Source organism: Symphalangus syndactylus, chromosome X (genome assembly GCF_028878055.3).
Source record: "Symphalangus syndactylus isolate Jambi chromosome X, NHGRI_mSymSyn1-v2.1_pri, whole genome shotgun sequence".
In the NCBI taxonomy this organism is placed as follows: domain Eukaryota; kingdom Metazoa; phylum Chordata; class Mammalia; order Primates; family Hylobatidae; genus Symphalangus; species Symphalangus syndactylus.
The window spans coordinates 55,614,893-55,640,011 of NC_072447.2; the positions used below are offsets into that span (position 1 = coordinate 55,614,893).

At 35.1% G+C, this 25,119-nt stretch overlaps 1 protein-coding gene across 16 annotated transcripts in view; it reads right to left on the reverse strand.

Moving 5' to 3' along the window:
* The window catches only part of CASK (calcium/calmodulin dependent serine protein kinase), a 402,784-nt gene that overhangs the window by 314,140 nt on the left and 63,525 nt on the right, over positions 1 to 25,119 (reverse strand). For 8 of the 16 annotated variants that reach the window (XM_063634517.1, XM_055269150.2, XM_063634519.1 and 5 more), the window contains exon 2: positions 17,103 to 17,233. In XM_063634517.1, the coding sequence (XP_063490587.1) occupies positions 17,103 to 17,233 (131 nt within the window). The remainder of the gene's footprint in view (positions 1 to 17,102; positions 17,234 to 25,119) is intronic. The other 8 variants (XM_055269151.2, XM_055269149.2, XM_055269147.2 and 5 more) reach the window with 1 other exon arrangement.

Below are 25,119 nucleotides of genomic sequence, written 5' to 3' on the forward strand. Positions count from 1 at the left end.
TGAAAATTATTACAGCAGTTAGAAGCTGGTCTCTAGCAGTTTTGCTCAAACTATTCCATGAAATACAAAACCTTTTCCCCATAGAACCACAATTAACGAATACGTTCTTTAAATACTAGCCAAGTTTAAGGATTTCATCATCCTTAAGCATCTATAATTAATAATACCAATGCTCAAAATGATTATCTGACAACTCAAAAATATATTGCACATTTATATTATGTGACGTATTCATTATGTCACATAATGAACATAATTCATTAATGTTTCAAAGAATGAGTTTTCATTTTAAATATTAAATTTATAAACTATAATTTGATATATTAAATATGGGATTGCAATTTAAAAATACATGATCAAACTGTTCTGGAAGCATATTCTATAGTATTTTGCATGACAAAATTAAACAAAAGTATAAGCCTTAATATCTTGAAATTTGCTGGATTACTTCTAACAATATCAATTGCAAGCCATAGTCAAGCAAATGATGACACTAAGAAAATGCAACTGCAAATAAAAGGTTTTGGCAAATGATTTCTGCATGCAAAAGGAAGGTATATAGATTTATTAACTAAACCAGTAATTATTCCACAAAATGAATATAAATTCCCTATGCAAATTAAATCTATTAAATATTCATGTTTCTTGAGGAAAACGAGTGGAAGTTTTTGATGATGCTATCAGTTACATCAGTCAGGGTTTGCCTGTAAAGAACAATTTGGAATGTTTGGAAACCAAAACCTTTAGTTACAATGCTTTTACCTATACCCCCAAATATTTGTGGGCTAATTATCTCTTTCACGGAAGAGCATACAGTTCATAAGGGAAACTTTACAATTTTTTAAAATTTTAAAATAATTGTACATTAACAGAAAGTTGCAAAAGTAGTACAGAGATTTTGTGTACCTTTAACCCATTTTCCCCCATAGTAGCATATAACAGTAGTACAATATCAAAACCAGGAAACTATTGATACAACCAACAGACTTTATTTCGATTTCAATAGTTTTACATGCACTCATGTGTCTATGTGCAGAGCTATTCAATTTTATCACCATGTGTAAATTCAAGTAGTCACCACCAAAACAGAGATAAGAACTGCTACATAATGATCCCCCACAAAAGCCTCATGTGCTAATCCTTTCTAGTCACACCCACTCACCCATCTCACAATCCTCACCTAAACTTTGCAGTGTCCCACACCTGACAATCACTAATCTGTTCTCCAGTTCTATAATTTTATCACTTTGAAACTTATATAAAGGAAATCATACAGTACACGACAATTAAGAGATAAGTTTTTTTTAACCAAGTAGAATTTCTTGAGATCTATCTAAGTAGTTGCATGCATCAGTAGATTTTTCATTTTTATTGCTCAGTAGGATTCCATGGTATAGATGTATCACAATTCGTTTAACCATTAACCCATTGTAGGATATTTTGGTACTTTCCAAATTTTAGCTATGATGAGTATAGCTGCTATAAAAACTTGATTACAGGTCTTACTGTGAACATAAGTTTTCATTTCCTTAGGATGTACACTTCCCAGGAGTACAATTGCTGGGTTGTATGGCAAATGTATGTTTTAGTATTTTAAAGAAGCTGCCTAACTCTTTTCTGGAGTGACTGTACCACTTTATATTCACACCACATATATGAAAGATCCAGTTCTCTGCATCCTTGCCAGAATATGGTATTGTCATTATTGTTATTTATTTTTTTTAAGAGACAGGGTCTCCCTATGTTGCACAGACTGGTCTTGAACTCCTGGGCTCAAGCAATCCTCCCGCCTCAGCCTGTGAAAGTGCTGGAATTACAGGTGTGAAACACTGCCCCTGGCCTCACCTTTTTATTGTAGCTGTTCTATTAAGTGTGGAGCGATATCTTACTGTGGCTTTAATTTGCATTTCCCTAATGGATAATGACGTTGAACATATTTTCATGTAATTGTTTAGAACCTGTATAACCTTTTTTGGGAAAAATGTTCATGTCTTTTAACCACTATCCAATTGGACGTTTTATTTTTTACTGTTGAGGTTTTTTTTTTTCTTTTTTCATCTACGAATTGTGCGTTTAGTGTCATGTCTAAGAATTCTTCATCTCCCTCCATGTCCTAATGATATTAGGGTACATTTTCTTTCATAAGTATGTATCTTGGCCGGGTGTGGTGGCTCATGCCAGTAATCCCAGGACTTTGGGAGGCCAAGGCAGGTGGATCACCTGAGGTCAGGAGTTTGAGACCAGCCTGGCCAACATGGTGAAACCCCGTCTCTACTAAAAATACAAATAATTAGCCGGGCATGGTGGTGTGTGCCTGTAGTCCCAGCTAGCTACTCAGGAGGCTGAGGCACAGGAATCACTTGAACCTGGGAGGGGGAGGTTCCAGTGAGCCAAGATCGCGCCACTGAACTCCAGCCTGGGCGACAGAGCAAGACTCTGTCTCAAAAAAAAGCTATGTAGCTTTATGTTTTATATTTAAATCTATGATTTATTTTGAGCTGATTTTTTTATAGCGCATGAGGTTTAAACTGAGGTTCATTTTTGGCCTATGGATGTCCAATTGCTCCACCACCATTTGTAGAAAAAAATTACTCTTTCTTCATTGAATTGGGTTTGAATCTATCTCAAAAACTATTTGGCTGTACTTGTGTGGGGGTACTTATGGGTAATCTAATCAGTTCCATCAAGCTACGTGTCTATCTCTCTGCCAGTACTACTCTATATTAATTCCTATAGCTATATAAATCTATATAGCGGGTAGAATGATTCCTCCCACTTTATCATAGTTTTTCAAAATTGTTTTAGCTATTCTTATTCTTTTTCCTTTCCAGAAATATTTTAGGATAAGCCTTCTATATCCATAAAAAATCTTCCTAGGATTTTAATTGAGATTGGGTCAAATCTAGAGATAAATTTGGGGAGAAACTATGTATTTACTATGTTGGGTCTTCCAATCCCTGAACAGAGTACATATCTTCATTTATTTAGATCTTTAATTTCTTTCACCAGAGTTCTGTAGTTTTCACCATACAAGGTTTGTATATGTTTTATGGGATTTATACCTAAGCATTTCATTTTATTTTAAGCAACTGCAAATGGTACTATGTTTTTAACTGTGGTTTCCAGGTGTTCTTTGCGAGTATACAGAAATAACTGATTTTTGGTATGTTTATCTCATATCCTTGACAAACTCACTCACTAGTTCTAGGAGTCTTTTTTTTTTGTAGATTCCTTTTAATTTTTCTGCATAGACTGTCATGTCATCAGCAAACAGGGACAGTTTCATTTCTTTCTTTCCAATCTATATGCTTATATTTACCTTTCTTCCCTTACTGTGGTAGCTTCCAGAAATATGTTGAAGAAGAATGGTGAAAGTGATCAACTTTGCCTTATTCCTGGTCTTAGGCAAAAAGTATTATGAAAAAACTTATTGGAAAAATGTAAGGTCTATGTCTAAATTCATTTTTATTCAAGTGGATGTCCAGTTGTTCTGGCACCACTTGTTGAGAAGATTATCTTTTTTCCATTGGTTTGCCTTTGCTACTTTGTCAAAGATCTATCGACAATATTTGTGTGGATCTACTTCTAGGGTCTCTATTCTATTCTATGGATCTATTTACTTGTTTCTTCACCAATACTACACTGTCATGATTACTGTAGCCTTAAAGTATTGAAGTCAAGTACTGAAGTCAGGTAGTGTCAGTTCTCCAACTTTGTTCTTATTCTTCAATAATATGGTGTCTATTCTAAATCTTTTGCCTTTCCATATAACCTTTAGATCAGTTTGTCAATATCCACAAAGTAACTTCCTGAAATTATGCTTGGGATTGCACTGAATCTACAGATCAAGTTGGTAAGAACTGATTCTTAACAACATTGAGTCTTCTTATTCACAAACATGGAATATCTATTTATTTAGATCTTTTTTCTTTCATCAAAGTTTAGAAATTTCCTTTGTATGTATCTTGTATATATTTTGTTATGTTTATACATGAGCAGGTCAATTTTTTGGTGTTAATATAATGTGTTATATTTTAAATTTCAAATCCCACTTGCATATTGCTGGCACGTAAGAAAGCGGTAGACTTTTATATGTTAACCTTGTAACCTGCAACCTGCTATAATCCCTTATTTGTTCCAGGAGTTTGTTGTTGTTGTTGATTCTTTGGGACTTTCTACATAGACAATCACGTCATCTCAGAACAAAGACAGTTTTACTTCTTTTCCCCCAATCTGTATAGCTTTTATTTCCTTATCATGTCTTATTGCATTAGCCAGGGTTTCTGGTAGGAAGTTGAACAGGAGTAGGGAACAGGAACATCCTGGCCTTGTTCCCAATTTTAGGGGAAAAACATCAGTTTCTTACCATTAAGTAAGATGTTAGCTGTAAGGTTTTTTTTTTGTAGACTTCTTTATCAAGTTGAGGTTGTTAGACTTTGTCAACTGCCTTTTCTCCATCTACTAATATGATCAAGTAATTTTTCTTCTTTAGCTTGTTGATGTGATAGATTACATTAATTGATTTTCAAATGTTGAACCAGTTTTGCATACCTTTAATTCCTTTTTAAGGCTGAACAATAAATCTTCTATTGTATGTAATATTCATTTTTTTTTTTTTTTTTTTTGAGACAGAGTCTCGCTGTCGCCCAGGCTGGAGTGCAGTGGCGCGATCTCGGCTCACTGCAGGCTCCGCCCCCTGGGGTTCACGCCATTCTCCTGCCTCAGCCTCTCAAGTAGCTGGGACTACAGGCGCCCGCCACCTCGCCCGGCTAATTTTTTGTATTTTTAGTAGAGATGGGGTTTCACTGTGTTAGCCAGGATGGTCTCGATCTCCTGACCTCGTGATCCGCCCGCCTCGGCCCCCCAAAGTGCTGGGATTACAGGTGTGAGCCACCGCGCCCAGCCAATATTCATTTTGTTTACCCATTCATCAGTTGATGAACATTTGGTTTGTTTCCACATTTGCCTGCTACAAATAATGCTGCAATGACTATTCATGTACCAGTTTTCGTGTGTACATATGTTTTCAATGCTTTTGGGTATATACCTAGGATGAGAATTGCTAGGTCATAGGGTGCTCTAAGTTCAACTTTTGTGGAACTGCCAAGCTTTTCAACAGTGGTTACATCATTTTATATTCCCAATAGCAACTTACGATGGTTCCAAATTCTCCAAATCCTTGCCAACATGTTACTGGTTTTTTTTTGTTGTTGTTGTTTTTTTTTTTTTTTTTTTTTTTTTTTTTACTACAGCCATTTTAGTAGGTGTGAAGTGGTATCTCATTATGGTTTGGATTTCCATTTTCCTAAAAGCCAATGACACTGAATGTCTTTTCATGTGTTTATTGACCATTTGTAAATATTATCTGAAGAAATGTCTATTCAAATCCATTTATCATTTTAATCAAGTTATCTGTTTTTATCTATCGTTGACTTTTAAGAGTTCTTTGTATATCTGAGATACTAGATTATCAATTATATGATTTGCAAATAGTTCCCCCAATGCTGTGTATTATCTTTTTCCTTTTTTTTTTTTTTTTTTTGGGTGGGGGGGACAGTCTCGCTCTGTCAACTCAGGCTGGACTGCAGTGGCATGATCTTGGCTCACTGCAACTTCTGCCTCTTGAGTTCAGGCAATTCTCATGCCTCAGCCTCCTGAGTAGCTGGGAAGCTGGGATTACAGGCATGCACCACCACCCCCAGTTAATTTTTGTATTTTTAGTAGAGACAGGGTTTTGCCATGTTGGCCAGGCTGGTCTCGAACTCTTGACCTCAAGTGATCTGCACGCCTTGGCCTTCCAAAGTGCTGAGATTATGGGCATGAGCCACCGCGCCTAGCTTCTTTTTACTTTCTTGATAGTGTCTATTGAAGCATAAAAATTTTAAATTATGATGAATCCCATTATTTATTTTTTTCTTTGGTTGCTTGTGCTTTAGGTGTAATAATGAAGAAACCATTACTTAATCCAAGGTCATAAAGATTTATGCCTATGTTTTCTTTTAAAATTTCATGGTGTTAACTCATACATTTAAATCTTTGATCTACTTTGAGTTAATTTTTGTATATGGTGCAGGGTAGAGGTCCACCTTCAAGCTTTTGCATGTCAGCCTCCAGTTGTCCCAATACCACTGTTTTGAAGAAACTATTCTTTCTCCATTGAACTGTCTTGGCACCACAGTTGAAAATTATTTGACTGTGAATATATGGATTTACTACTGGATTGTTAATTCAGTTTCATCAATCTATATGTCTATCCTTATGCCAGGATTACACTATGTGTATTAATGTAGCTTTATAGAAAACTCTGGGCCAGGCACAGTGGCTCATGCCTATAATCTCGGCACCCTGGGAGGCCGAGGCAGGCAGATCATCTGAGGTCAGGAGTTTAAGACCAGCCTGGCCAACATGGTGAAACCCCGTCTCTACTAATAATACAAAAAAAACAGCCAGGCGTGGTGGCACACACCTGTAATCCCAGCTACTTGGGAGGCTGAGGCACAAGAATCACTTGAACCCAGGAGGCGAAGGTTGCAGTGAGCTGAGATTGCACTCCAGCCTGAGTGACAAGAGCGAAACTCCGTCTCCAGAAAAAAAAAAAAATTCTGAAATTGAAAAATGTGAGTACTCTAACTTTGTCCATTGTTTTTCAGGATTGTTAAGGCTACTCAGGGTATCTTGCTTTTCCATGTAAATTTTTAGATCAGTCTGTCAATTTTTGCAAAAAGCGCCAGTAGGGATTTTGATAGAGATAGCACTGAATCTATAGATCAATTTGGGAAATAGTTTCACTTTAATATTAAGTCTTCTAGTAGACAAACACGAGAGATCTTACCATTTACTTAGGACTTCCTTAATTTTTCTCAACAATATTTATAGTTTTCCATTTATAAGCCTTGCATTTCTTTGGTTAAATATCTTCCTAAGTATTTTATTCTCCTTGATGCTATGGTAAATGGAATTGCTTTCTTAACTTCATTTTTAGATTTTTCACTGCTTGTCTATAGAAATACAATTGGTTTTTGTATATTTACCTTGTATCCTGCAACCTTGTTAAGCTCACTTATTACATCTAAGTCTTTTTGTGAATTTCTTTGGATTTTCATATATACATGATAATGTTATATGCCAATAGAGGGCATTTTAAGTCTTCCTTTTCAATCTGGATGCTTTTTATTTCTATTTCTTGCATAATTGCCCTGGCTAAAATTTCCAGTACAATGTTGAATAAACATGTTGAGAACAGATATTTTTATCTTATTCCTGATCTTCGGAGGAAAGCATTATCTTACAACATTAAATATAAAGTTAGACTTTGGTTTTTCTTAGATGTCTTTTAAAAGGTTAAAGAAGTTCCCTTCTATTTGTAGGTTGTTGAGTGTTTTTATCATGAAAGGGGTTGAATTTTGTTAAATGCTTTTTGCCTGTTGAGATGATCATGTGGACTGTTGTTCATTTTTCCATTAATAAGGTGTATTACATTGATTTTTAAATGTTTAAACAAGCTTGAATTTCTGTTATAATTCTACTTACTTGTGGTACTTAAAAAATCCTTATTCAGGTACAATTAACTTATCATACAATTTCCCCACAAAGTATACAATTTAATGGATTTTAGTATATTCACAATCATGCAACCATTACTGTGTTCAAATTTTGAGCATTTAATCACTTCAAAAAGAAATCCCATACCCATTACCAGACACTCCACATCTCATCTTTCTCCATACCCTGGGCAACCACTAATTTACTTCCTTCTGGTAGATTTGCCTATTCTGGAAATTTCACATGAATAGAACATATGTAATCTCGTGTGACTTGCTTCTTTCACTTAGCACAATATATTCAAGATTCATTCATGTTGTAGCTTATATCAGTATGTCATTCCTTTTTATGGTTGAAAAAATCATTCCATTGTATGGATATACCATATTTAGTTTATACATTCATCAGTTGGTAGACATTTGGGTTCTATCAGCTATTATGAATAATGCTGCTATGAACATTCATATACAAGATTTTATCTGGATATATGTTTCATTTCTCTTAGGCATATGTCTAGGAGTGAAATGGCTGGGTCATATAAACTTAGATTTAACTTTCTGAAGAACTACAGAACATTTTTTAAATTGCTAAACTCAGTTTGACAGTATTTTCTTGAGAATGTGTGTGTTTATCTTCATAAGGGATATTGGTCCTTTCTTGCAATGTCTTTGTCTGGTTTTGGTATCAGGGTATTGCAGGCCTTACAGAAAAAGTTGAGAAGTGTTCCTTCTCTTATTTTTCAAAATATGTGTGAAGGAATGATATGAATTCTATAAACGTGTAGTAGAATTCACCATTAAGCTATCTGGGCCTGGGCTTTTATGGGAAAATTTTGAGTACATATCAGTCTATTTCTTATTGCAGGTTTACTCAGATCTTCTATTTCTTCTTGAGTCAGTTTTGGTAGTTTGCCTCTTTCTAGGAATTAGCTCATTTAATCTAGGCTAATTAAGTGGCATACAATTTTTCAGCATATTCTCTTATAATCCTTTTCATTTTTATAATGTCAGTAGTAATGTCCCTTCCTTTATTATGGATTTTATTACTTTGAGTTGTCTCTTTTTTATTGGTCAGTTTAAAGTCTACGCAATTTTATTTTTACCTTTTCAAAGAAACAACTTTTGGTTTTATTGACCTCTTCCATTGTTTTTCTAGTCTCTATGTCTCCTATAATCCTTATTACTTCCTTATTTCTGCCTGTCAAGTTTAGTTTTCTTTTCCAGTTTCTTAAAGTGAAAGGTTAAATTATTGATTTGAGCTCTTTCTTACTTTTCAATATAGGCATTTACAATAATAAACTTCCCGCTAATCACTGCTTTTGCTGCATCTCATAAATATTGGTATGTTATATTTTTGTTTCCATTCATCTCAGAGTATTTTTAAAGTATTCTTGTAATTTCTTCTTTGACCCACTGGCTACTATGTTAATTTCCACATCTTTGTGAATTTCCCAAATTTGCTTCTGTTATTGATTTCTGATTTCATTCCATTGTGGCTAGAGAAGATACTTTGTATGATTTTGGATATTTTAAAATTGATTGAGACATATTTGATGGGCTAATGCACAGTCTATCCTAGATAATGTTCTATGTGTACTTGAGAAGAATGTATAGTCTCCTGTTGTTGAGTGGAGTGTTCTACAGGTATCTGTTAGGTCAAGTTGGTTTCTAGTGTTGCCCAAATCTACCTTCCCTTTCTTTAATGATCTTCTGTTTAGTTGTTGAATCCATTATTAAGTCAGGTACTGAAGTCTCCAATTATTATTGCTGAATTCTCTATTTTTCCCTCCAATTCTGCCTTTTTTTGTTTCATGTATTTTGGAGCTTTGTTCTTAGGTGCATATATGTTTATAATTGCTAAATCTTCTTGATGGATTAATGCTGCTATTGTTATAAAATGTCCTTTAGTAACAATTTGTTTGATTATTAAATTTCTGATTTAATTATTAAAGTCTATTTCATCTGATATTACTAATAGACACTTCAGAGCTCTTTTGGTTACTGTTTGCATAGTATATCTTTTTCTACTCATTTACTTTCAACTTATATGTATTTTTTAAATCTGAAGTATGTCTCTTGTAGACAGCAAAAAACTACATGAGATACCATCTCACTTGTTTTTCATCCATGTTGCCAATCTCTGCCTTGTAATTGGAGTGTTTAATTCATTTATATTTAATATTATTACTGACAAGGTACAAATTATGTTTGTAATTTTACTACTGGTTTTCTATCTGTCTTTTTTGTTCCTGTATTCCTCCAATACTGCCTCCTTTTGTGTTAAATAGATATTTTATGGTGTTCTACTTTGATTTCTTGTCATTCCTTTTACTATACTTTTACTATACTTCCTTTTACTATACTTAGAATGGCTTTTATCTAAAAGTTAGGCAGTAACAAATGCTGGCAAGGATGTAGAGAAAAGGTAACCCTCATACACCATTGGTGAGAATGTAAATTAGTACAACTACTGTGGAGAACAGTTTGGAGGTTCCTCAAAAAACTAAAAATAGAGCCATCATACAATCCAGCAATCCCACTCCTAGGTATATACCCAAAAGAAAGGAAATCAGTATATCAAAGAGGTATCTGCACTCCCAAGTTTACTGCAGCACTATTCACAATAGCCAATACTTGGAATCAACCTAAGTGTCCATCAACAGATGAATAGATAAAGAAAATGTGGTACATATACACAATGGGGTACTATTCAGCCACAAGGAAGAATGAGATCCTGTCATTTGCAACAACATGGATAGGACTGGAGGTCATTATGTTAAATGAAATGAGCCAGGCACAGGAAGACAAACATTGCATGTTTTAACTCATTTGTGGGAGCTAAATATTAAAATAATTGAAGTCAGGAGGATACAGGTAGAAGAGTGGTTACCAGACGCTGGAAAGGGTAGTTGGCAGGGGGGTGGCTAGTAGGGGGTGGGGAAAATAGGGATGGTTAATGGGTACAAAAAATAGAAAGAATGAATAAGACCTAGTATTTGCTAGCACAACAGGATGACTATAGTCAAAAATAATTTAATAATTTAACTGTACATTTAAAAATAACTGAAAGAATATAACTGGATTGTTTGTAACACAAAGGTTAAATGTTTGAAGTGATGAATACCCCATTTACCCTGATGTGATTGCATGCCTGTATCAAAATATCTCATGTAACCTATAAATATATATATCTATTATGTACCCATAAAAATTAAAAATTAAAAAAATAAGTTTTCTTTTTAGCATAAATAACTACTTTTAGTATTCCTTGTAGGACAAGGAAGCTAGTGACAAATTCTATCAGTTTTTGTTTATCTGAAAATATCTTCATTTATCCTACATGTTTGAAGTATGGTTTTGCTGGATGAAGAATTCTTGGTAGATATTATTTTTCTTTCAGCACTTTGAATGTTATCCTGTTGCCTTTCGGTATCCTTGGTTTTTGAAAGAAATCTGCTGTTAATATTTTTATAGATCCCTTGCATGTGATGATTCAGTTCTCCCTTGCTGTTTTCAAGATACTCCCCTTGTCTGTAGCTTTTGACAACTTGATTATGGTGTATTTTTGCATTTATCCTACTTGGAGTTTGCTGAACTTATTGGTTGCGTAGATTTATGTTTTCATCAAATTTAAGAAGTTTTGGACCATTATTTCTTCAAATATTCTTTCTACTCCTTTCTCTCCATTCCTTTCGAAGTTCTCATTATGCATATGTTGGTATGCTTGATGGTATCCCCAGAGGTCTCTGAGGCGCTGCTCATTTTGATCATTCTTTTATCTTTCAGTTCTGAAGACTAGATAATTACAATGAAGCTATCTTCATGTCTTCTGGTTCTGATTCTTTATTCTGCCTGCTCGTATCTGCTGCTGAGCCTCTTTAGTTACTGTATTTTTCAATTCCAGAATTTTGATTTGATTTTCTCTTTTTGTTTTTTATAGTTTCTATCTTATTATTGATACTTTCTAATTGGTAACTCTTTTTCTAGTAAGTCCAACATCTGGGTTTGCTCAGGAGCAGTTTCTATGGATTGCTTTTCCCCCTAAAGTATGAGCTATATTTTCTTGTTTCTTTGCATGCCTCATAATTTTTTGTTGAAAACTGGGTGTCTTAAATAATATTATGTGTCAACTCTGAAAATCAGAATCTCCTTTTCTGCAGGATTTATTGTTGCTGTTTATTGTTACTCCTGCTCTTTGCTTAGTGATTTTTTGGGGGAACACATTCTGCAGTCTGTGTTCTTTTTTATGTGTGGCCACTTAAGTCTCTGCTTGTTTAGCTTAGTCTTTGCTCAAGGGTTTTGTGGATGCGTAGGGCATACCTTCAACACTCAGTCAGGGAGTTCACATTTCTACCTTATCATTCAATTCCTGTTTGCGTAGCCTGAAAGTCAGCTAGAGGTGAGAAATTAAGACCTTCTTAGATTTTTCCTGAGCTTGTTCACAGCCTTATATATGTGCATGGCTTTCTTAACATAGTATTTTCTAGAGAATATGTTGTAGCTTTTTCAAAGCTTCTATGGGCATCTCATTAGCTAGCTTTTTGTTTTAAGCTTTTAGGTTAGCTTTTTGTTTGCCCAGCTGTTATCTATGCCTCAGGCAGCAATGAAATTAAACAACTACCTCTAAAGGTTTTTGGCAAATGCCCCCAGAGGAAACTTTGTTTGCACTGGGTGATCTCTGAGTCAGGCCAATTAAAGATAATATTGCAAGAGGGGTTGCTATAGTTGGGATGTTTGTCCCCTGAAACCTCATATTGAAGATTGATCCCCAATGTTGAAGGTAGGGGCCCAATGGAGCTGTCTGGGTCATGGGGGTGGATCCCTCATGAATGCCTTGGTGCCATCCTGGCAGTAACAAGTGAGTTCTCACTCTGTTAGTTATCATGAGAGCTGGTTATTAAAAACAACCTAGTACCTCCCATCTCTCTCTTGCTTCCTCTCTTGCCAGGTGATCTCTGTACACACTGGCTACCCTTCCCCTTCCACCAGGATTGGAAGTTTCCTGAAGCCCTCACCAGAAGCAGATGCTGGTGTCGTGCTTCTCGTACAGCCTGTAGAACCATGAGCCAAATAAACCTCTTTTCTTTATAAATTACCCACTCTCAGGTATTCCTTTATAGAAACACAAATGTACTAAGATAAGTCTTCCAGGGAACTACCAGACAAGTAAAAAAATGACAATGTTATGGGAATGCGGCCTTGGAGGAGCTCCACCCCCATTCAGCCTCCTTTGATGGCTGTCAAGTTGCTGGTTTTCATTGTGATTGTGAACCGTTTGTTTTCAAGGTTACTACAGAACTGGAAGAAAGGGGGATGTGAATGGGACAAATTATTATACAATGCTATGAAGTTCACTGTTCTTACTAAGAATCAGTCAGTTTTCTTGAATAAATTATTCCTGGATAGCTGTAAACCTTTGGTCAATTTGCAGAGCCCTGAAAAAGTTGATTCTGACATTTCTGTCAGTTTTCTCTTTTTTTTAAATGAAAGGGAGAATTGTCAAGGTCCTTACTTCTTCAATTTCACTGATATCACCTACTATCTGGGACTTTAGAATGAGACATTCTTGAAGACTAAGCAAACTAGAACCCAAAATATACTCTTTCTAGAACACAATTTATAATACTCCCAAATAAAAACAGTTAATTTTGGACTTTTATAATAAACCATAAAGAATTGAGTCCTATCAAGAACTCAGAACTTTGATAATTTAGTTTCCAATTCTATATATCTTACTTTCCTTTAGTTTCCTTATTATAATTTGTCTGAATTAATTTTGATACCTATTTTTAAAACAAAAACTCTAATTAGTGGCTCAGTAGAGTAAGAGACAAAAAGTATATTAATTAAAAGTTCAAGATAATAATCTAGGAAGCTCATTAATGGAAGCTGTATATGTAAGTATAAAAAAATCCCCCAATCAGAAGTCATATCCTAATATAAATTCATCCAGTTTTGATTTAGTAGAAACTTCTTATTCATCTCATGTTCATAAGCATGAATTTCATTTTTTCATACATGTGAAAGGAGAAATTCTAAGTCATTTAGGAATAATATGCCTTTTTAGGAATCTAATAAGAGCTATGGACTCTCTAAAAAAATAAACATAATTCTGCTCACAATTTCAAGGGATTATTGAATACTCAGCAACCTGCAAGAAGCCCTATAAAATAAAAATTATGATTTTGATGGTAAAAATAGAGAACAGATATTCAAAAATATCTCCTCATCTTTTATGAAATATCTCATCTTTAGCCTCACCAATTATAATATCTCATCTTCATTAGAGCAATGAGAATCTAAAATATTAAAACGTGTACAGATGGTCTCCAACAAATCAACACATTTCATTTCAAAAGTAAATTTGTGGGCTGGGAGTGGAGGCTCACGCCTGTAATCCCAACACTTTGGGAGGCCGAGGTGGGTAGATCACTTGAGCTCAGGAGTTTGAGATCAGCCTGAACAACATGGCGAAACCTCATCTCTACAAAAAATACAAAAAATTAGCTGTGTGTGGTGGCACATGCCTGTAGTCTCAGCTATTCAGGAGGCTCAGGTGGGAGGATAACCTGAGCCCAAGGAGGTCGAGGCTGCAATGAGCCATGATTGCACCACTGCACTCTGGCCTGGGCAAGAGAGAGACACCATGTCAAAAAAAAATAATTTGTAAATGATTTACTTCGAATTTATTACACATTGTTTTCCTAATAAAAACCATGTTATAAACAACGGTTGGAGACTATTAAAACATAGGTCCCATAAGGCTAGGGGCTCTTTTTATTTATCATTTGTATTATAATGACCTATCCAAATAAATAGCATATGGTAGGTTCTTAGATAACCCTTTAAAGACCTATTTCACTCAATAATGTATTTGAATACAAGTACACTAGGAAAACAAGAAAAAATATTGAGGTAATAACAAAGAGCAAACAAACCACTAAGCCAAAAACAAAACAACAAAATGAAACAAAAAGGAAAGAATGAAGAATAAAATAGATTTTAAATTATCTGTTGCTTAAGAGGTAAGTTTATTTGGGAAAGAATGTAACGGTAAATATAGATATTTCTAGATATTATTTGAACTTATGGATTCCTTTGTACTGTGTTAAATTTTACTTCAAAATATGTGTCTTCTTATGTAGCATCTCCTCTATGCTAAGCCATGAATGAGGTCATTTTTGGACCCTAACAATTTGTAAATGGACCAGAAGAGCAGAGGAGTTAAGATGTGCTGCCCATAGTGACTGGAAAAGAGTTGAAAGAAGTTGAGGGAGGGGAAGCACTATTCATAGAGACTTTATATAATGAAATAATTTACTATTTATTACATATATTATACATCTTACAATAAAAGGTGTCCAAGTTAGAATCAAGAAAGCTTGTGTGAACATGAGCAATAGAGGGTATGGGAATCCCATCGCAAAAAAAAAAGGTGGAGGTGGTGGAGATGGAATTTTGATTGTTTCCTAACTTTATACTGAGTCATTGTGCTAAAGAAGATGGAAAAACTTAATTCTGTTGCCATAAATATAAAGGGCCAATTGCATATTTTCACTTGAATACCACTGAACTCTGACCAAAATCAGATAAAGTCATGAATGATATCCCGAATCCAACTGGATGTCATTTAATATCTATACGTTGTGGTCCTACCATATAGGAAGGACATGAAAAGAGTACAGGATACTATTAAGTTCAAGGAGGCTTAAGAGTATGAGGGATCAATAGAATGGGTGGCTTTGTCTTCAGAAGGACTTGAAGACATTTATATAGCCAAAGCAATGGCAAAGTAATGAAGGAGTGAGCTATAACTTCAGTTATAGACTCCCATATATTATATTAAATGAAGGCAGGACTTAATACCAGGTATATGAACTATATACTAAGTCCTCTCCCCTTTTGTAAATTTGGAATTTGACTCCCTGACCAAGTGACAAGAGATAGAGGTTCAGCTTGGCATTCTGAGTCTGTAGCTCAAGAGATCTGGCTGAAGAAATCTGTCAATAAACAACCTCAGCCAATGAGAAGGTAAGTAATTGTTTCCTGAAAAAATGTCTTTAGCCTGGAGAGATTTAGAATTTGGTACGACAATGAGATAAGTCAAAACTCTGGTATTGATAATTTTGGGTTGAAAAAGAAGCTATTAATATTTATTTTAATTATTTATAACAATGCTTAAGAGGCTTATATTATTCCAATTTAATATTGGTAATTGAGTAACTGACTTAGACTTGTGATTTAAAATTGGAATCTTACTAAGTTTATAAACAGGATCAGAACATGTTTAATGAATTAGGTTTATACAAAATTACCTCAGTATTTGCTCAGACAACAGAGGTAGAGAAAAATCAAATACAGAATATTAAGCTTAAAGGCAGTTAAAAGTGTAAGGAAATATAATTTTGTTCTAAACCCTACTTAAAAGTCAATTTTAAATGTTGCTAGACTTATAAAATAATTTATATTCAAAAGCAATAATAGCCAATTCCAGAGTATAAAACCATAAAATATAAAATCTCTAAATCTTACCATAATATTTTAAATATTAAAGCACTAAAAACAAATCAGTTAGTTATTCTTTGTGAGTAGCAACTTCTAAGAATCTTCCATAATCATTATATGAATAATAATAATTCAAAGGGTCACAAAAGTATTTAAAAGAAAAAAAGATCTCCAGGAACAGATAAACTTGAAGCTCACAATATGTGGGCTTCTACTTCCCAAAGTAAAATAACTGGATAAAATATAAATAGGCTACACTGCCCTAGATTTTCCAATCTAAATTATCAACTGTATTGCTCTTGGGATTAAAAAGGGAAGGACTAAAGAAGGATTCATTTTTTACTGAACTGTGGAAAAGTGAAAAATTAGTAATGGGCTAATTAGAAAAGTTAATATCATGATCAATTGTGCCATCTGAAGTATGAGCATGTACGTCATAGTTACATGAAACTATGGCTTAAAAAACAAACAAAAACTTTAAAATGTTTACATACTGTTTATAAATATACATATAAATATGGTTATCCATAATAATGTACTGAAACAAAATTTTAAGTCCTGAAAGTCCTAACAGTACTGACCTTTCAAATTTTACACATATACCATATGTGACTTAAGCCAAATGTGAGATATGAATCTTTTAATTCCACTAAATCATAATCCTAAAGGTAGTAAGTGATGCATTTTGAAGTAACTAAGTTTCTTCTGAATCTTCAATTATCATCCTTGCCATTATTTCACCTCCCTCCTTTCCCATCCCATGACCCACACCATATAATTCAAAATTAGACCCTAAAAAATATATGTCCAGATTTTTGCTTTCTTCCTAGTCAAAAAACATAGGCCCATAGAAATCTTAGATGATTTTTATAATTCTGTAAATTACCCTGTCTTTCAAATACTATGTCCTAGAATTCTGACAAACTAGAATAGAGTTTAAACTGTCTCCACCCACTTCCCTCTACATCACACCCTCTGCTTCCCCACCCCCAGATGAAGGTTAGGTTGGTAAATGGATTTTGGAGATGGAATAAAGCCAGACATCAAATAACTTACTTGAAATCCATCTCTTACCTTCTGTACTTAACCCTGGACTTGATGTGAACTTGGCTACATCAACAATTTTTACAGCAAATTGTTGCCCAGTTTCTCTGTTGATACATCGTCGTACAACACTGAAGGGACCCCTATAAAACAAAAAGTCAATTTTAATTCGTTGATTTTCTTAAGTTCCTATTTCCCAGTAATGTCTTACTGTTTCATTATCTACTATAGCCATATTATATAACCACAAAGCCATTCTACTTTAGACTCCGAATCGAACACAGTTTTCGAAATAAAATTAAGTAATATAACTTCCAACATACTATAATTCATGAGGTAATAATTTAAAAAGATTACTAAACCATAAAAATGACCAATAAATTTGCAATTTGCAGTAATTTTTTAAAAATTCTAAATAGTAGTCTTATGCTCAAGGCAAATAATGACTGTACAATTCTATATAGATTATCAACATCTTAAACAAAATAAGTGAAGTCCATAGTAATGGTGGTATTCTTATGAACCAGAAACTGAAGCCATTCTTGACACTTCCCTCTCATCTTACCCACCATTTACCTAATCGTCACTAACAAATTCTACTGAGTTTATCTCAAATATCTCTTAAACTTGTCCTCTTCTCTCCATGTCCCACATCCTACCATCTTCTACTGGAACGACTGAAAAACTTGTTTCTCCCATTCATTCTTGTAATGATATTTAAAAAATGAAAATCTGATATGATATCCCTGTTTAAAACACCAGAGAGAGAGAAAGTATTTGCAATACACAGTCCAAGTCAAGAACCAAAATATATAAGTAACTTGTAAATACAATAAGAAAAAAAAACACACTCCAATAAAATCTGGGCGAAAGACTTGAACAAACACTTTACAAAGAGAAAGGCCTGCATGGTTTGGTCTCCAACTACCTCTCCAGTTTCACCTGAAATCACAGAGAAATCCTTAATTTTCCTCAAACTTCAAATTAGAATTGTTTGAAATTACCAGAGGAAAGGAAGTAATTTCTACCAGCACAGCCACTGGTCTAGCTATTTGCTGACCCAGACCTCACAGCTGAATCAGCTGAGATGATTTAAAGATGCCCATACCGTGGTCCAGGGAACACACGCACACACACACACACACACACACACGGTTCCTTGTGGTTAACAGTTATAAAAGAAATATCTGAACTCAATTAAGATAATGCAAATACAGATTTGTGTGTGTTTGAATTGACTATAAAATACAGAATGCAATAGCAATGTGATTGGTTTATTTGAAGGTCAATATGGTAGTCATTAAATACATGTGTACATGTATACATGCGTGTATTTTTCCCCTCCTGGGGAGAAGGCAAACAAACAAAAAACCACCTTCATTCGCTCATTACAGGTACAAACAGTACACCTAGATGCATGTGCTCAATTAGCAGATAGAGAAAAGTTCTTCATTTACAGTACTACACTTGTGATACTGCTGGCCTTAAAGTTTTTCTTCTTTTACCTACAGGACAAACTACTAAATTTAATCTTAGACTTAAACATTTATCCAAGATGACATTAATGCCATTATGAGGACATCAACTATACCACAGCTTCAAATCTCTCTTTTCAAGCAACCTAAAAAAGCTAACCTGGGAGGAAAAGAAATGGTAATAATGTATCTTTCAGAACTCTACAGAAAGAGGATCCTTTTGATAATCCCTCAGAACTGTTCAAAGATTTTCCTCTGTGAGAAGACAATATTACAAAGTGAGGGACAAACGTTTTCATTCTCAACCTGGATGTCTTACTTGTGATTACTTATCCTGACAATAGCAAGCAATTTCAGGAAGTGCTTCATGTAATTGGTTTTTGTCCACACATAAACCCTTGGGACTCTATTTATGAATACATTTGTGTAGTCTGCTTCAATTCACTATATCTTTTTGGAAACTTCCTGAGACCTGTATGTGGAGTTGATTGTTCATGGTCAATCGAGTCAATACTTTTTCCTGCTTGAACAAAGGTGAGGAAGAAAGCATATCTTCTCCCCACTTTTCTTTTAGTAACAATAAAATTAATAGAGCTAGGGAGAAAAGAGAATACTTAGACAACAAAACACAAACTTTTAAAAATCTGTGAATAAAAATCAAATCAAATCCCCAATTCTTTAATTTTATAATATGAGGCAAAGAAAATAATTATATCTATGAACTACTGAAGACCTGAAGACAGGTTACAAGCATTTTAAGGGTCTGTTGGTCAATGACATCCAGGGGGTTAACAATGGTAAACCAAATTTAACACCCTAAAAAGATACCGAAATATATTTTGAGGTTTTTGCGATTTAACCCATTAACCGGAAACTCAGCAGAAACTGATAAAAAATTTAAAATTTGGCTTGGTTTCCCATCTTAAAAAGGGAGGAGTGATAAAGTAGTGTAACACACCTACTATATTACACTTATTACTTATGCTTGGATGACAGTTTAGGGAATAGCAAAAATTCAGGAGGTATAGGTTTCAGTCTGGCCTGTACCTTTTACTGATGTTTGAAATTGCCCTTAAAATTTTAAATCTAAGGTACAGTCAATTCTTGAATATTTATGTGGGGGAAAATACTGGTAGAGATAGTTATAAGCCATCATCATAAACAACTATCTTTCTCATATTTCCACTAATTATGACCATATTAAAAATGGAATAAGATAATTGACAGCATTTCAGATTTAATGAAATATATATTCTTTATGCAACTCTTTACAAATTCTGAATATTGATTGGGATGGTAACACAAGGTTCTACTTGAGGCAGATGGCTGCTTACAGCAGTCTATGTTTTTAAGCAAAAAGGTAAATTAAACCAGAATATGTTAGAAGTGAATATCACTATAATAGCCCCTAAGGTTTTGAAAAGAATTCAACTGTGTCCCTATGCAGACACAGAATAATATCCTCTAGTTTTCATTCATGTGAAGAAAACCTAAGTCTAGGAAATAATTCTGATAACAAAGGTAAATATACCAAAATAAGACTAGAATTAAATGAAATTATGCTAGAATATAGTATGTTGGTTTCCAGGATCATGGGATAGATTGAGCACAATGTATCTAATTTACTTCCCTATCCAAACTCCACTACAATGATACCAAAGGGGTTTTTAAAAAGGATTGGGAGAACAATAGAGGAGATAATAGTAATAATTAAATTTGGAATCCAAGAAAGCAGATGGAGAGTGGTAATTGACTTAGCAGACCTGGAAAAGCTGAACTGCAAAGAGAAAATAAAGAAAGTTCAGAACCAAACCCACCTATACTGTAGAACCCTCAAGAAACTCATGAATGGGTTCCAGATAACTCTGGAACTGGAAATGAAGAGAGGGTAGAGTTAAAATAACAAGGTTTGAATGAAATGTGTTAGAGAAGCAGTTAGAGCCCTAGGTAGTCTCCTGTACTCCATACCATGGATAACTGCCGCTCCCTCATCCCAACAGGTTAATTCTCTGGAAAGAGTAAATAAAACATAGGGTCTCAGAAAAAAATTAGCCGGGCGTGGTGGTGGGCGCCTGTAGTCCCAGCTACTCAGGAGGCTGAGGCAGAAGAATGGTGTGAACCTGGTAGGCGGAACTTGCAGTGAGCCAAGATCGCGCCACTGCACTCCAGCACGGGTGACAGCGAGACTCCGTCTCAAAACAAAAACAAAAACAAAAACAAACAAACAAAAAAACAAACCATAGGGTCTCACAACTGGAAACACAAGGCTGTTGAGGAAGTGGGTATTATATGAAAAGCAAGGGTATTATGTAGTCACATATACACTGAATGCAGACGGCCCAAGTCCCTTTTTGACTAACAGGGGGAATACTGGAAGCCAGATCTTTACCCTTAAGGCAGAAGATGAAAGACTTTTCTATTGAATATCTGACTAGCTCAGAAGAAAAGACCTAAAGTTAATGAAGAGGTTCTCCAAACTACTCAACTAGATCATCCTCCAGCAAAACCCAAAGTCAACACGTTCCACCTGCACCTTCGGAGCTCTCTTAATCAGCTTTGAGGCCCTCTATTATAGGGTTTCCAATATCAGCACTAGTAACATTTAGAGCTAGATAATTTTTTGTTGCGCAGGGATGTCCTAAGCATTGTAGGACGCTCAGCAACATCCCTAGCCTCTACTTACTAGATACTAGTAGCATAGCACCCCCTCCAGCTTTAACCACCAAAAAGGCCTCCAGATATTGCCAAGTATCCTCCCGGGGTGCGGAAGGTTCAAATTGCCCCCAGTTGAGAATCACTGTTCTATTCCTAATCATAAGTATACAGCAACCAAGGCTCCTAAGACATCTGAAGAGTCTCTAATTTGGAAGATAGAACCAAAATCAAACAAAAAGAGCAACTTAGAGGAAACACACTACACAGTAAGACTTCAAATTACCATTAATATCCTCAGAAAGATATCACAATTGTGAAACAAAAACTAGAACTTTCAGAAAACAAAAGAGCCCTTGAAAAACACACACAGAAATTTATCAATAGAAGCGTTGGCTGATAAGCTTGGGAAAAGCAGAGCATAAATAACAAAGAAAATGAAGGGGAAGAAATTAAAGGAATAATCCAAAAAAACTTCCCAGAATTTAAATCATAAGGGGCTCAAATTAAAAGGACACACCAAGTACTCAGCAAAATAAATGACCCATGTCCATACACACACTGCTGTGAAATTTAAAATCACTGCGGACAAGGAGATTGTCAGGTTTCCAGAAGTGGGGGTAAAGATGTGCAGCGAGGAAGGATGACACAATTCACCCAGAATAGCTTTGGATCTCTCAATGGCAATGCTAGAAGACAATAGAGCAACACCATCGTAATCATGAAGGAAAATGATTTCTAATCTTGAATTCAACATCCAGCCAGACCATCAATAACCATAAGGACATTTTCAGACACAAAAAAGCTCAATAGATTACTTGCCATGCATATTTTCTGAAGAAATTATTGTAGGATGTGTTTGCTAAAACAAGAATAGACCAATAAAAAGCATGCCTGGAGACAGCAAATAAGAGATCCAACACAGAAGAGAGATGAAGGGAATCCCCAGGAATGCAAGGAAGGGAAATCTCCGGGTGACAGCTGTGCCTCAGGCACAGAGGACAACCAGTCCAGACTGAGAGCCATCAGTTTCCCACTGCCACGGGCCACTTTTTTAACCTGAAAACAGAATAGGTAGGTGAGCTGGATCCAGATTCTTCCGTTTTTCTTTTCCTGATAATCGGCTGAGGAGATTTCTGCCCTTCTCTGCTGCCTAGAGTAGCAGAGGACTCTAATTTCACCCTACAGCAGTGCCTGCTTTGACCTATTCCTGAGAATGGGAGGCAGGCATCAGGGAGCTGAAGAGCAGGAAATGCAGGGCAGCCAGTGCCCCCCACCACATTCCTGCTGGGTGCTCAGTACCTCCCCCTATCCTGCACTACAGCAGAAATGTCCTGCCTGTGAAGAGCCCCTTGTCTTGGGATTTATATATTTGTGCATGACCTTGCCAACAGACTTCCCAGAATGGGCTCCTAACCACTCTCAGAGCATCTGAAGCCAGACTATGAACAAGAGCTTGTTCAGCTTCTCTTCTCCTAAGTCTTCATACAATAGTAGTAATATTGTCCTTTCTTTACCCAGCTAAGTTTGTGTTTGCTACTCAGTTCTAAAAGATTAAACAATATACTCCTTAGAGACACAAACATAGGGGGTAAAGCTATCAAGAGAATTTAAAAAGATTAATACAAAAGGCAGGATAGTGGTTTGAGGGGGAGGGGGTTGTGATTGGGGAGGAGCACAAAGGGCTTTTGAAGGCACTTCAAAAAAACACTGCATCTCAAACATAATAAAGTCAATATGAATTATCAGTTGTAATTTTATATCTAATTGTAATAAATTTAAAATAATACTTTGAGTTGCTACATGTAAACTTTGGAGTTACATGTTAAATTTTCACCCTATGAGAGGTCTATAAACAAAAACACATCATGTCTCAGGAAACCTTTAATAAACGCAGTGAAATTTCTGTCCGTAACAACAGGCCTAGAAGCCCCATTACATTTATAATGAATTGTGCAATGTACAAGATACGTAGGAAAACCGTGAATGATTTAAAAAAGAAAAGACAGATGGGGAAAGTGAAGGCTAAGAACAAATTTTTACACACATATACACACAACACACACAAAGTTGATATACAGCTGATCCTCATTACATTGCAGAGTGCATGTCTGTAAATTCACCTACTTGGTAAAATTCACTTATAACCCCCAAATCAATAGTCATGGCACTTTCAGTCATTTACAGACACGCATGTAATGGTGAAAAATTTGAGTCACCCAATATGCATGATGTCAGCTGAGGGCAAACAAGATGATGCTCTACCTTCTTGTTTCAGCTCTCATGCCATCAACAAGTGATCTTTTCAAAGTCTATTTAGAGCATTTTTTGCATTTTGTGCTTTTTCTTGGTGATTTTGCTGTTTAATATGGTCACCAAGCATAGTGCTGAAGGGACTGTCTAGTGTTCCTAAGCACAAGAAGGCTGTGATGTGCCTTATGGGGAAAATACGTGAGTTAGAGAAGCTTCCTTCGGGCATGAGTTGTAACAATGTTGGCTGTGAGTTCAATGTTAATGAATCAACAGTATATATTACATGCAGTATCTTCAAACAGAAGCACATATAAAACAAGGTTATGTATTGATCGGTTGATGAAAATGTTGTGACCAGAGGTTTGAAGGAACCCAACTCTGTATTTCCCCTAGGAGCAACAGTTCAGTATTGGTTCATTCAGTGTTCATGGTAACTTTACAGAACACAACTACCATGAATAATGAGGATAAACTGTGTGTATTCACATATATACACACACAGACATGTATTTATATTATTTCATATATACTTATAATATGTAATGTTATATTTATGTGTGTGTATTCATATTAAAATATAAACTTAATGAGTACCCAGTACATATTAGGCCCTCAAAAAATATTTGGTGAATGATATGAGAAAAATGACAAATAGAAATGAATAAGCCATTGATACATTTATTAAGTAACACAATTTTATGTAAGTACATAAAATTTTGAGAAATCCTGGTGCTGCTAGATATTTATCTACCCATTTTCTAAATCTGTATCTTCCTACTACTTTTTATACAGTTCTGACGTTAAGAATTGAGGGACATAGATGGTGGGTAGGCAAAAAGGAAACAAAGCTAAAATAAAATAACTATAAATGACATTAGCAGTAAGAATAAAATCTTGAAAATTATAGACATATATAAATTTATATAAAAACTATACCAATTAAAGATAACGATGGTCTGTTCCCTCTTATTTCAACACTATTTAGTGTAGTCATTGCCACTAAAGAAGAGCTTATGCATATAATTTCATCAATAAATCCTTTCCTTGTCTTCCTGTGCTTTGTGATAGCTTTGTGAAAGCTTTTCAACCTAAAGGTTTACAAAATCAGCTGTGACAATGATTATCGCGGTAATCAATGTGATAGCGGTAAGGCAACAGAGATGCTGTCCTGACGCTTTTTAACACTTCTGGTACCCATCCCTAGCTCCAACACATATGCTTACATACATTCACCAAGCTGAGTTGCTTTAGGTACAGTGATTAAACCAAAGAAAAAAAAGTTTTCCTACTCATTGCTACTGCAAAAAACACACACAAAGTGGAAAATTATTAAAATAAAAGTCTCAGGAACTGTTGCCTAAATGTTAACAATTAAAGACCTGACAAAGGAGTATGATTCAGATCATTCCTTGAAAATAGAAGGGGGAGGCTTATTTGAAACAGCTAGCAATGAATCTCCAATAAGCTAATGGAACAAATCTAGCTCACCTGTCAAAGCTGAACAATTCAGAGTTAAGACTAGCATTTACTAACTCAGTACTTATATTGACATAATTAGTACCTCGTCACACCTTGATACTTCAGTGACGTTTAGTAGACTTCACTTTAGATTTCATGTAGCACACCATCTTCTGGTCTGAGTCTACCTA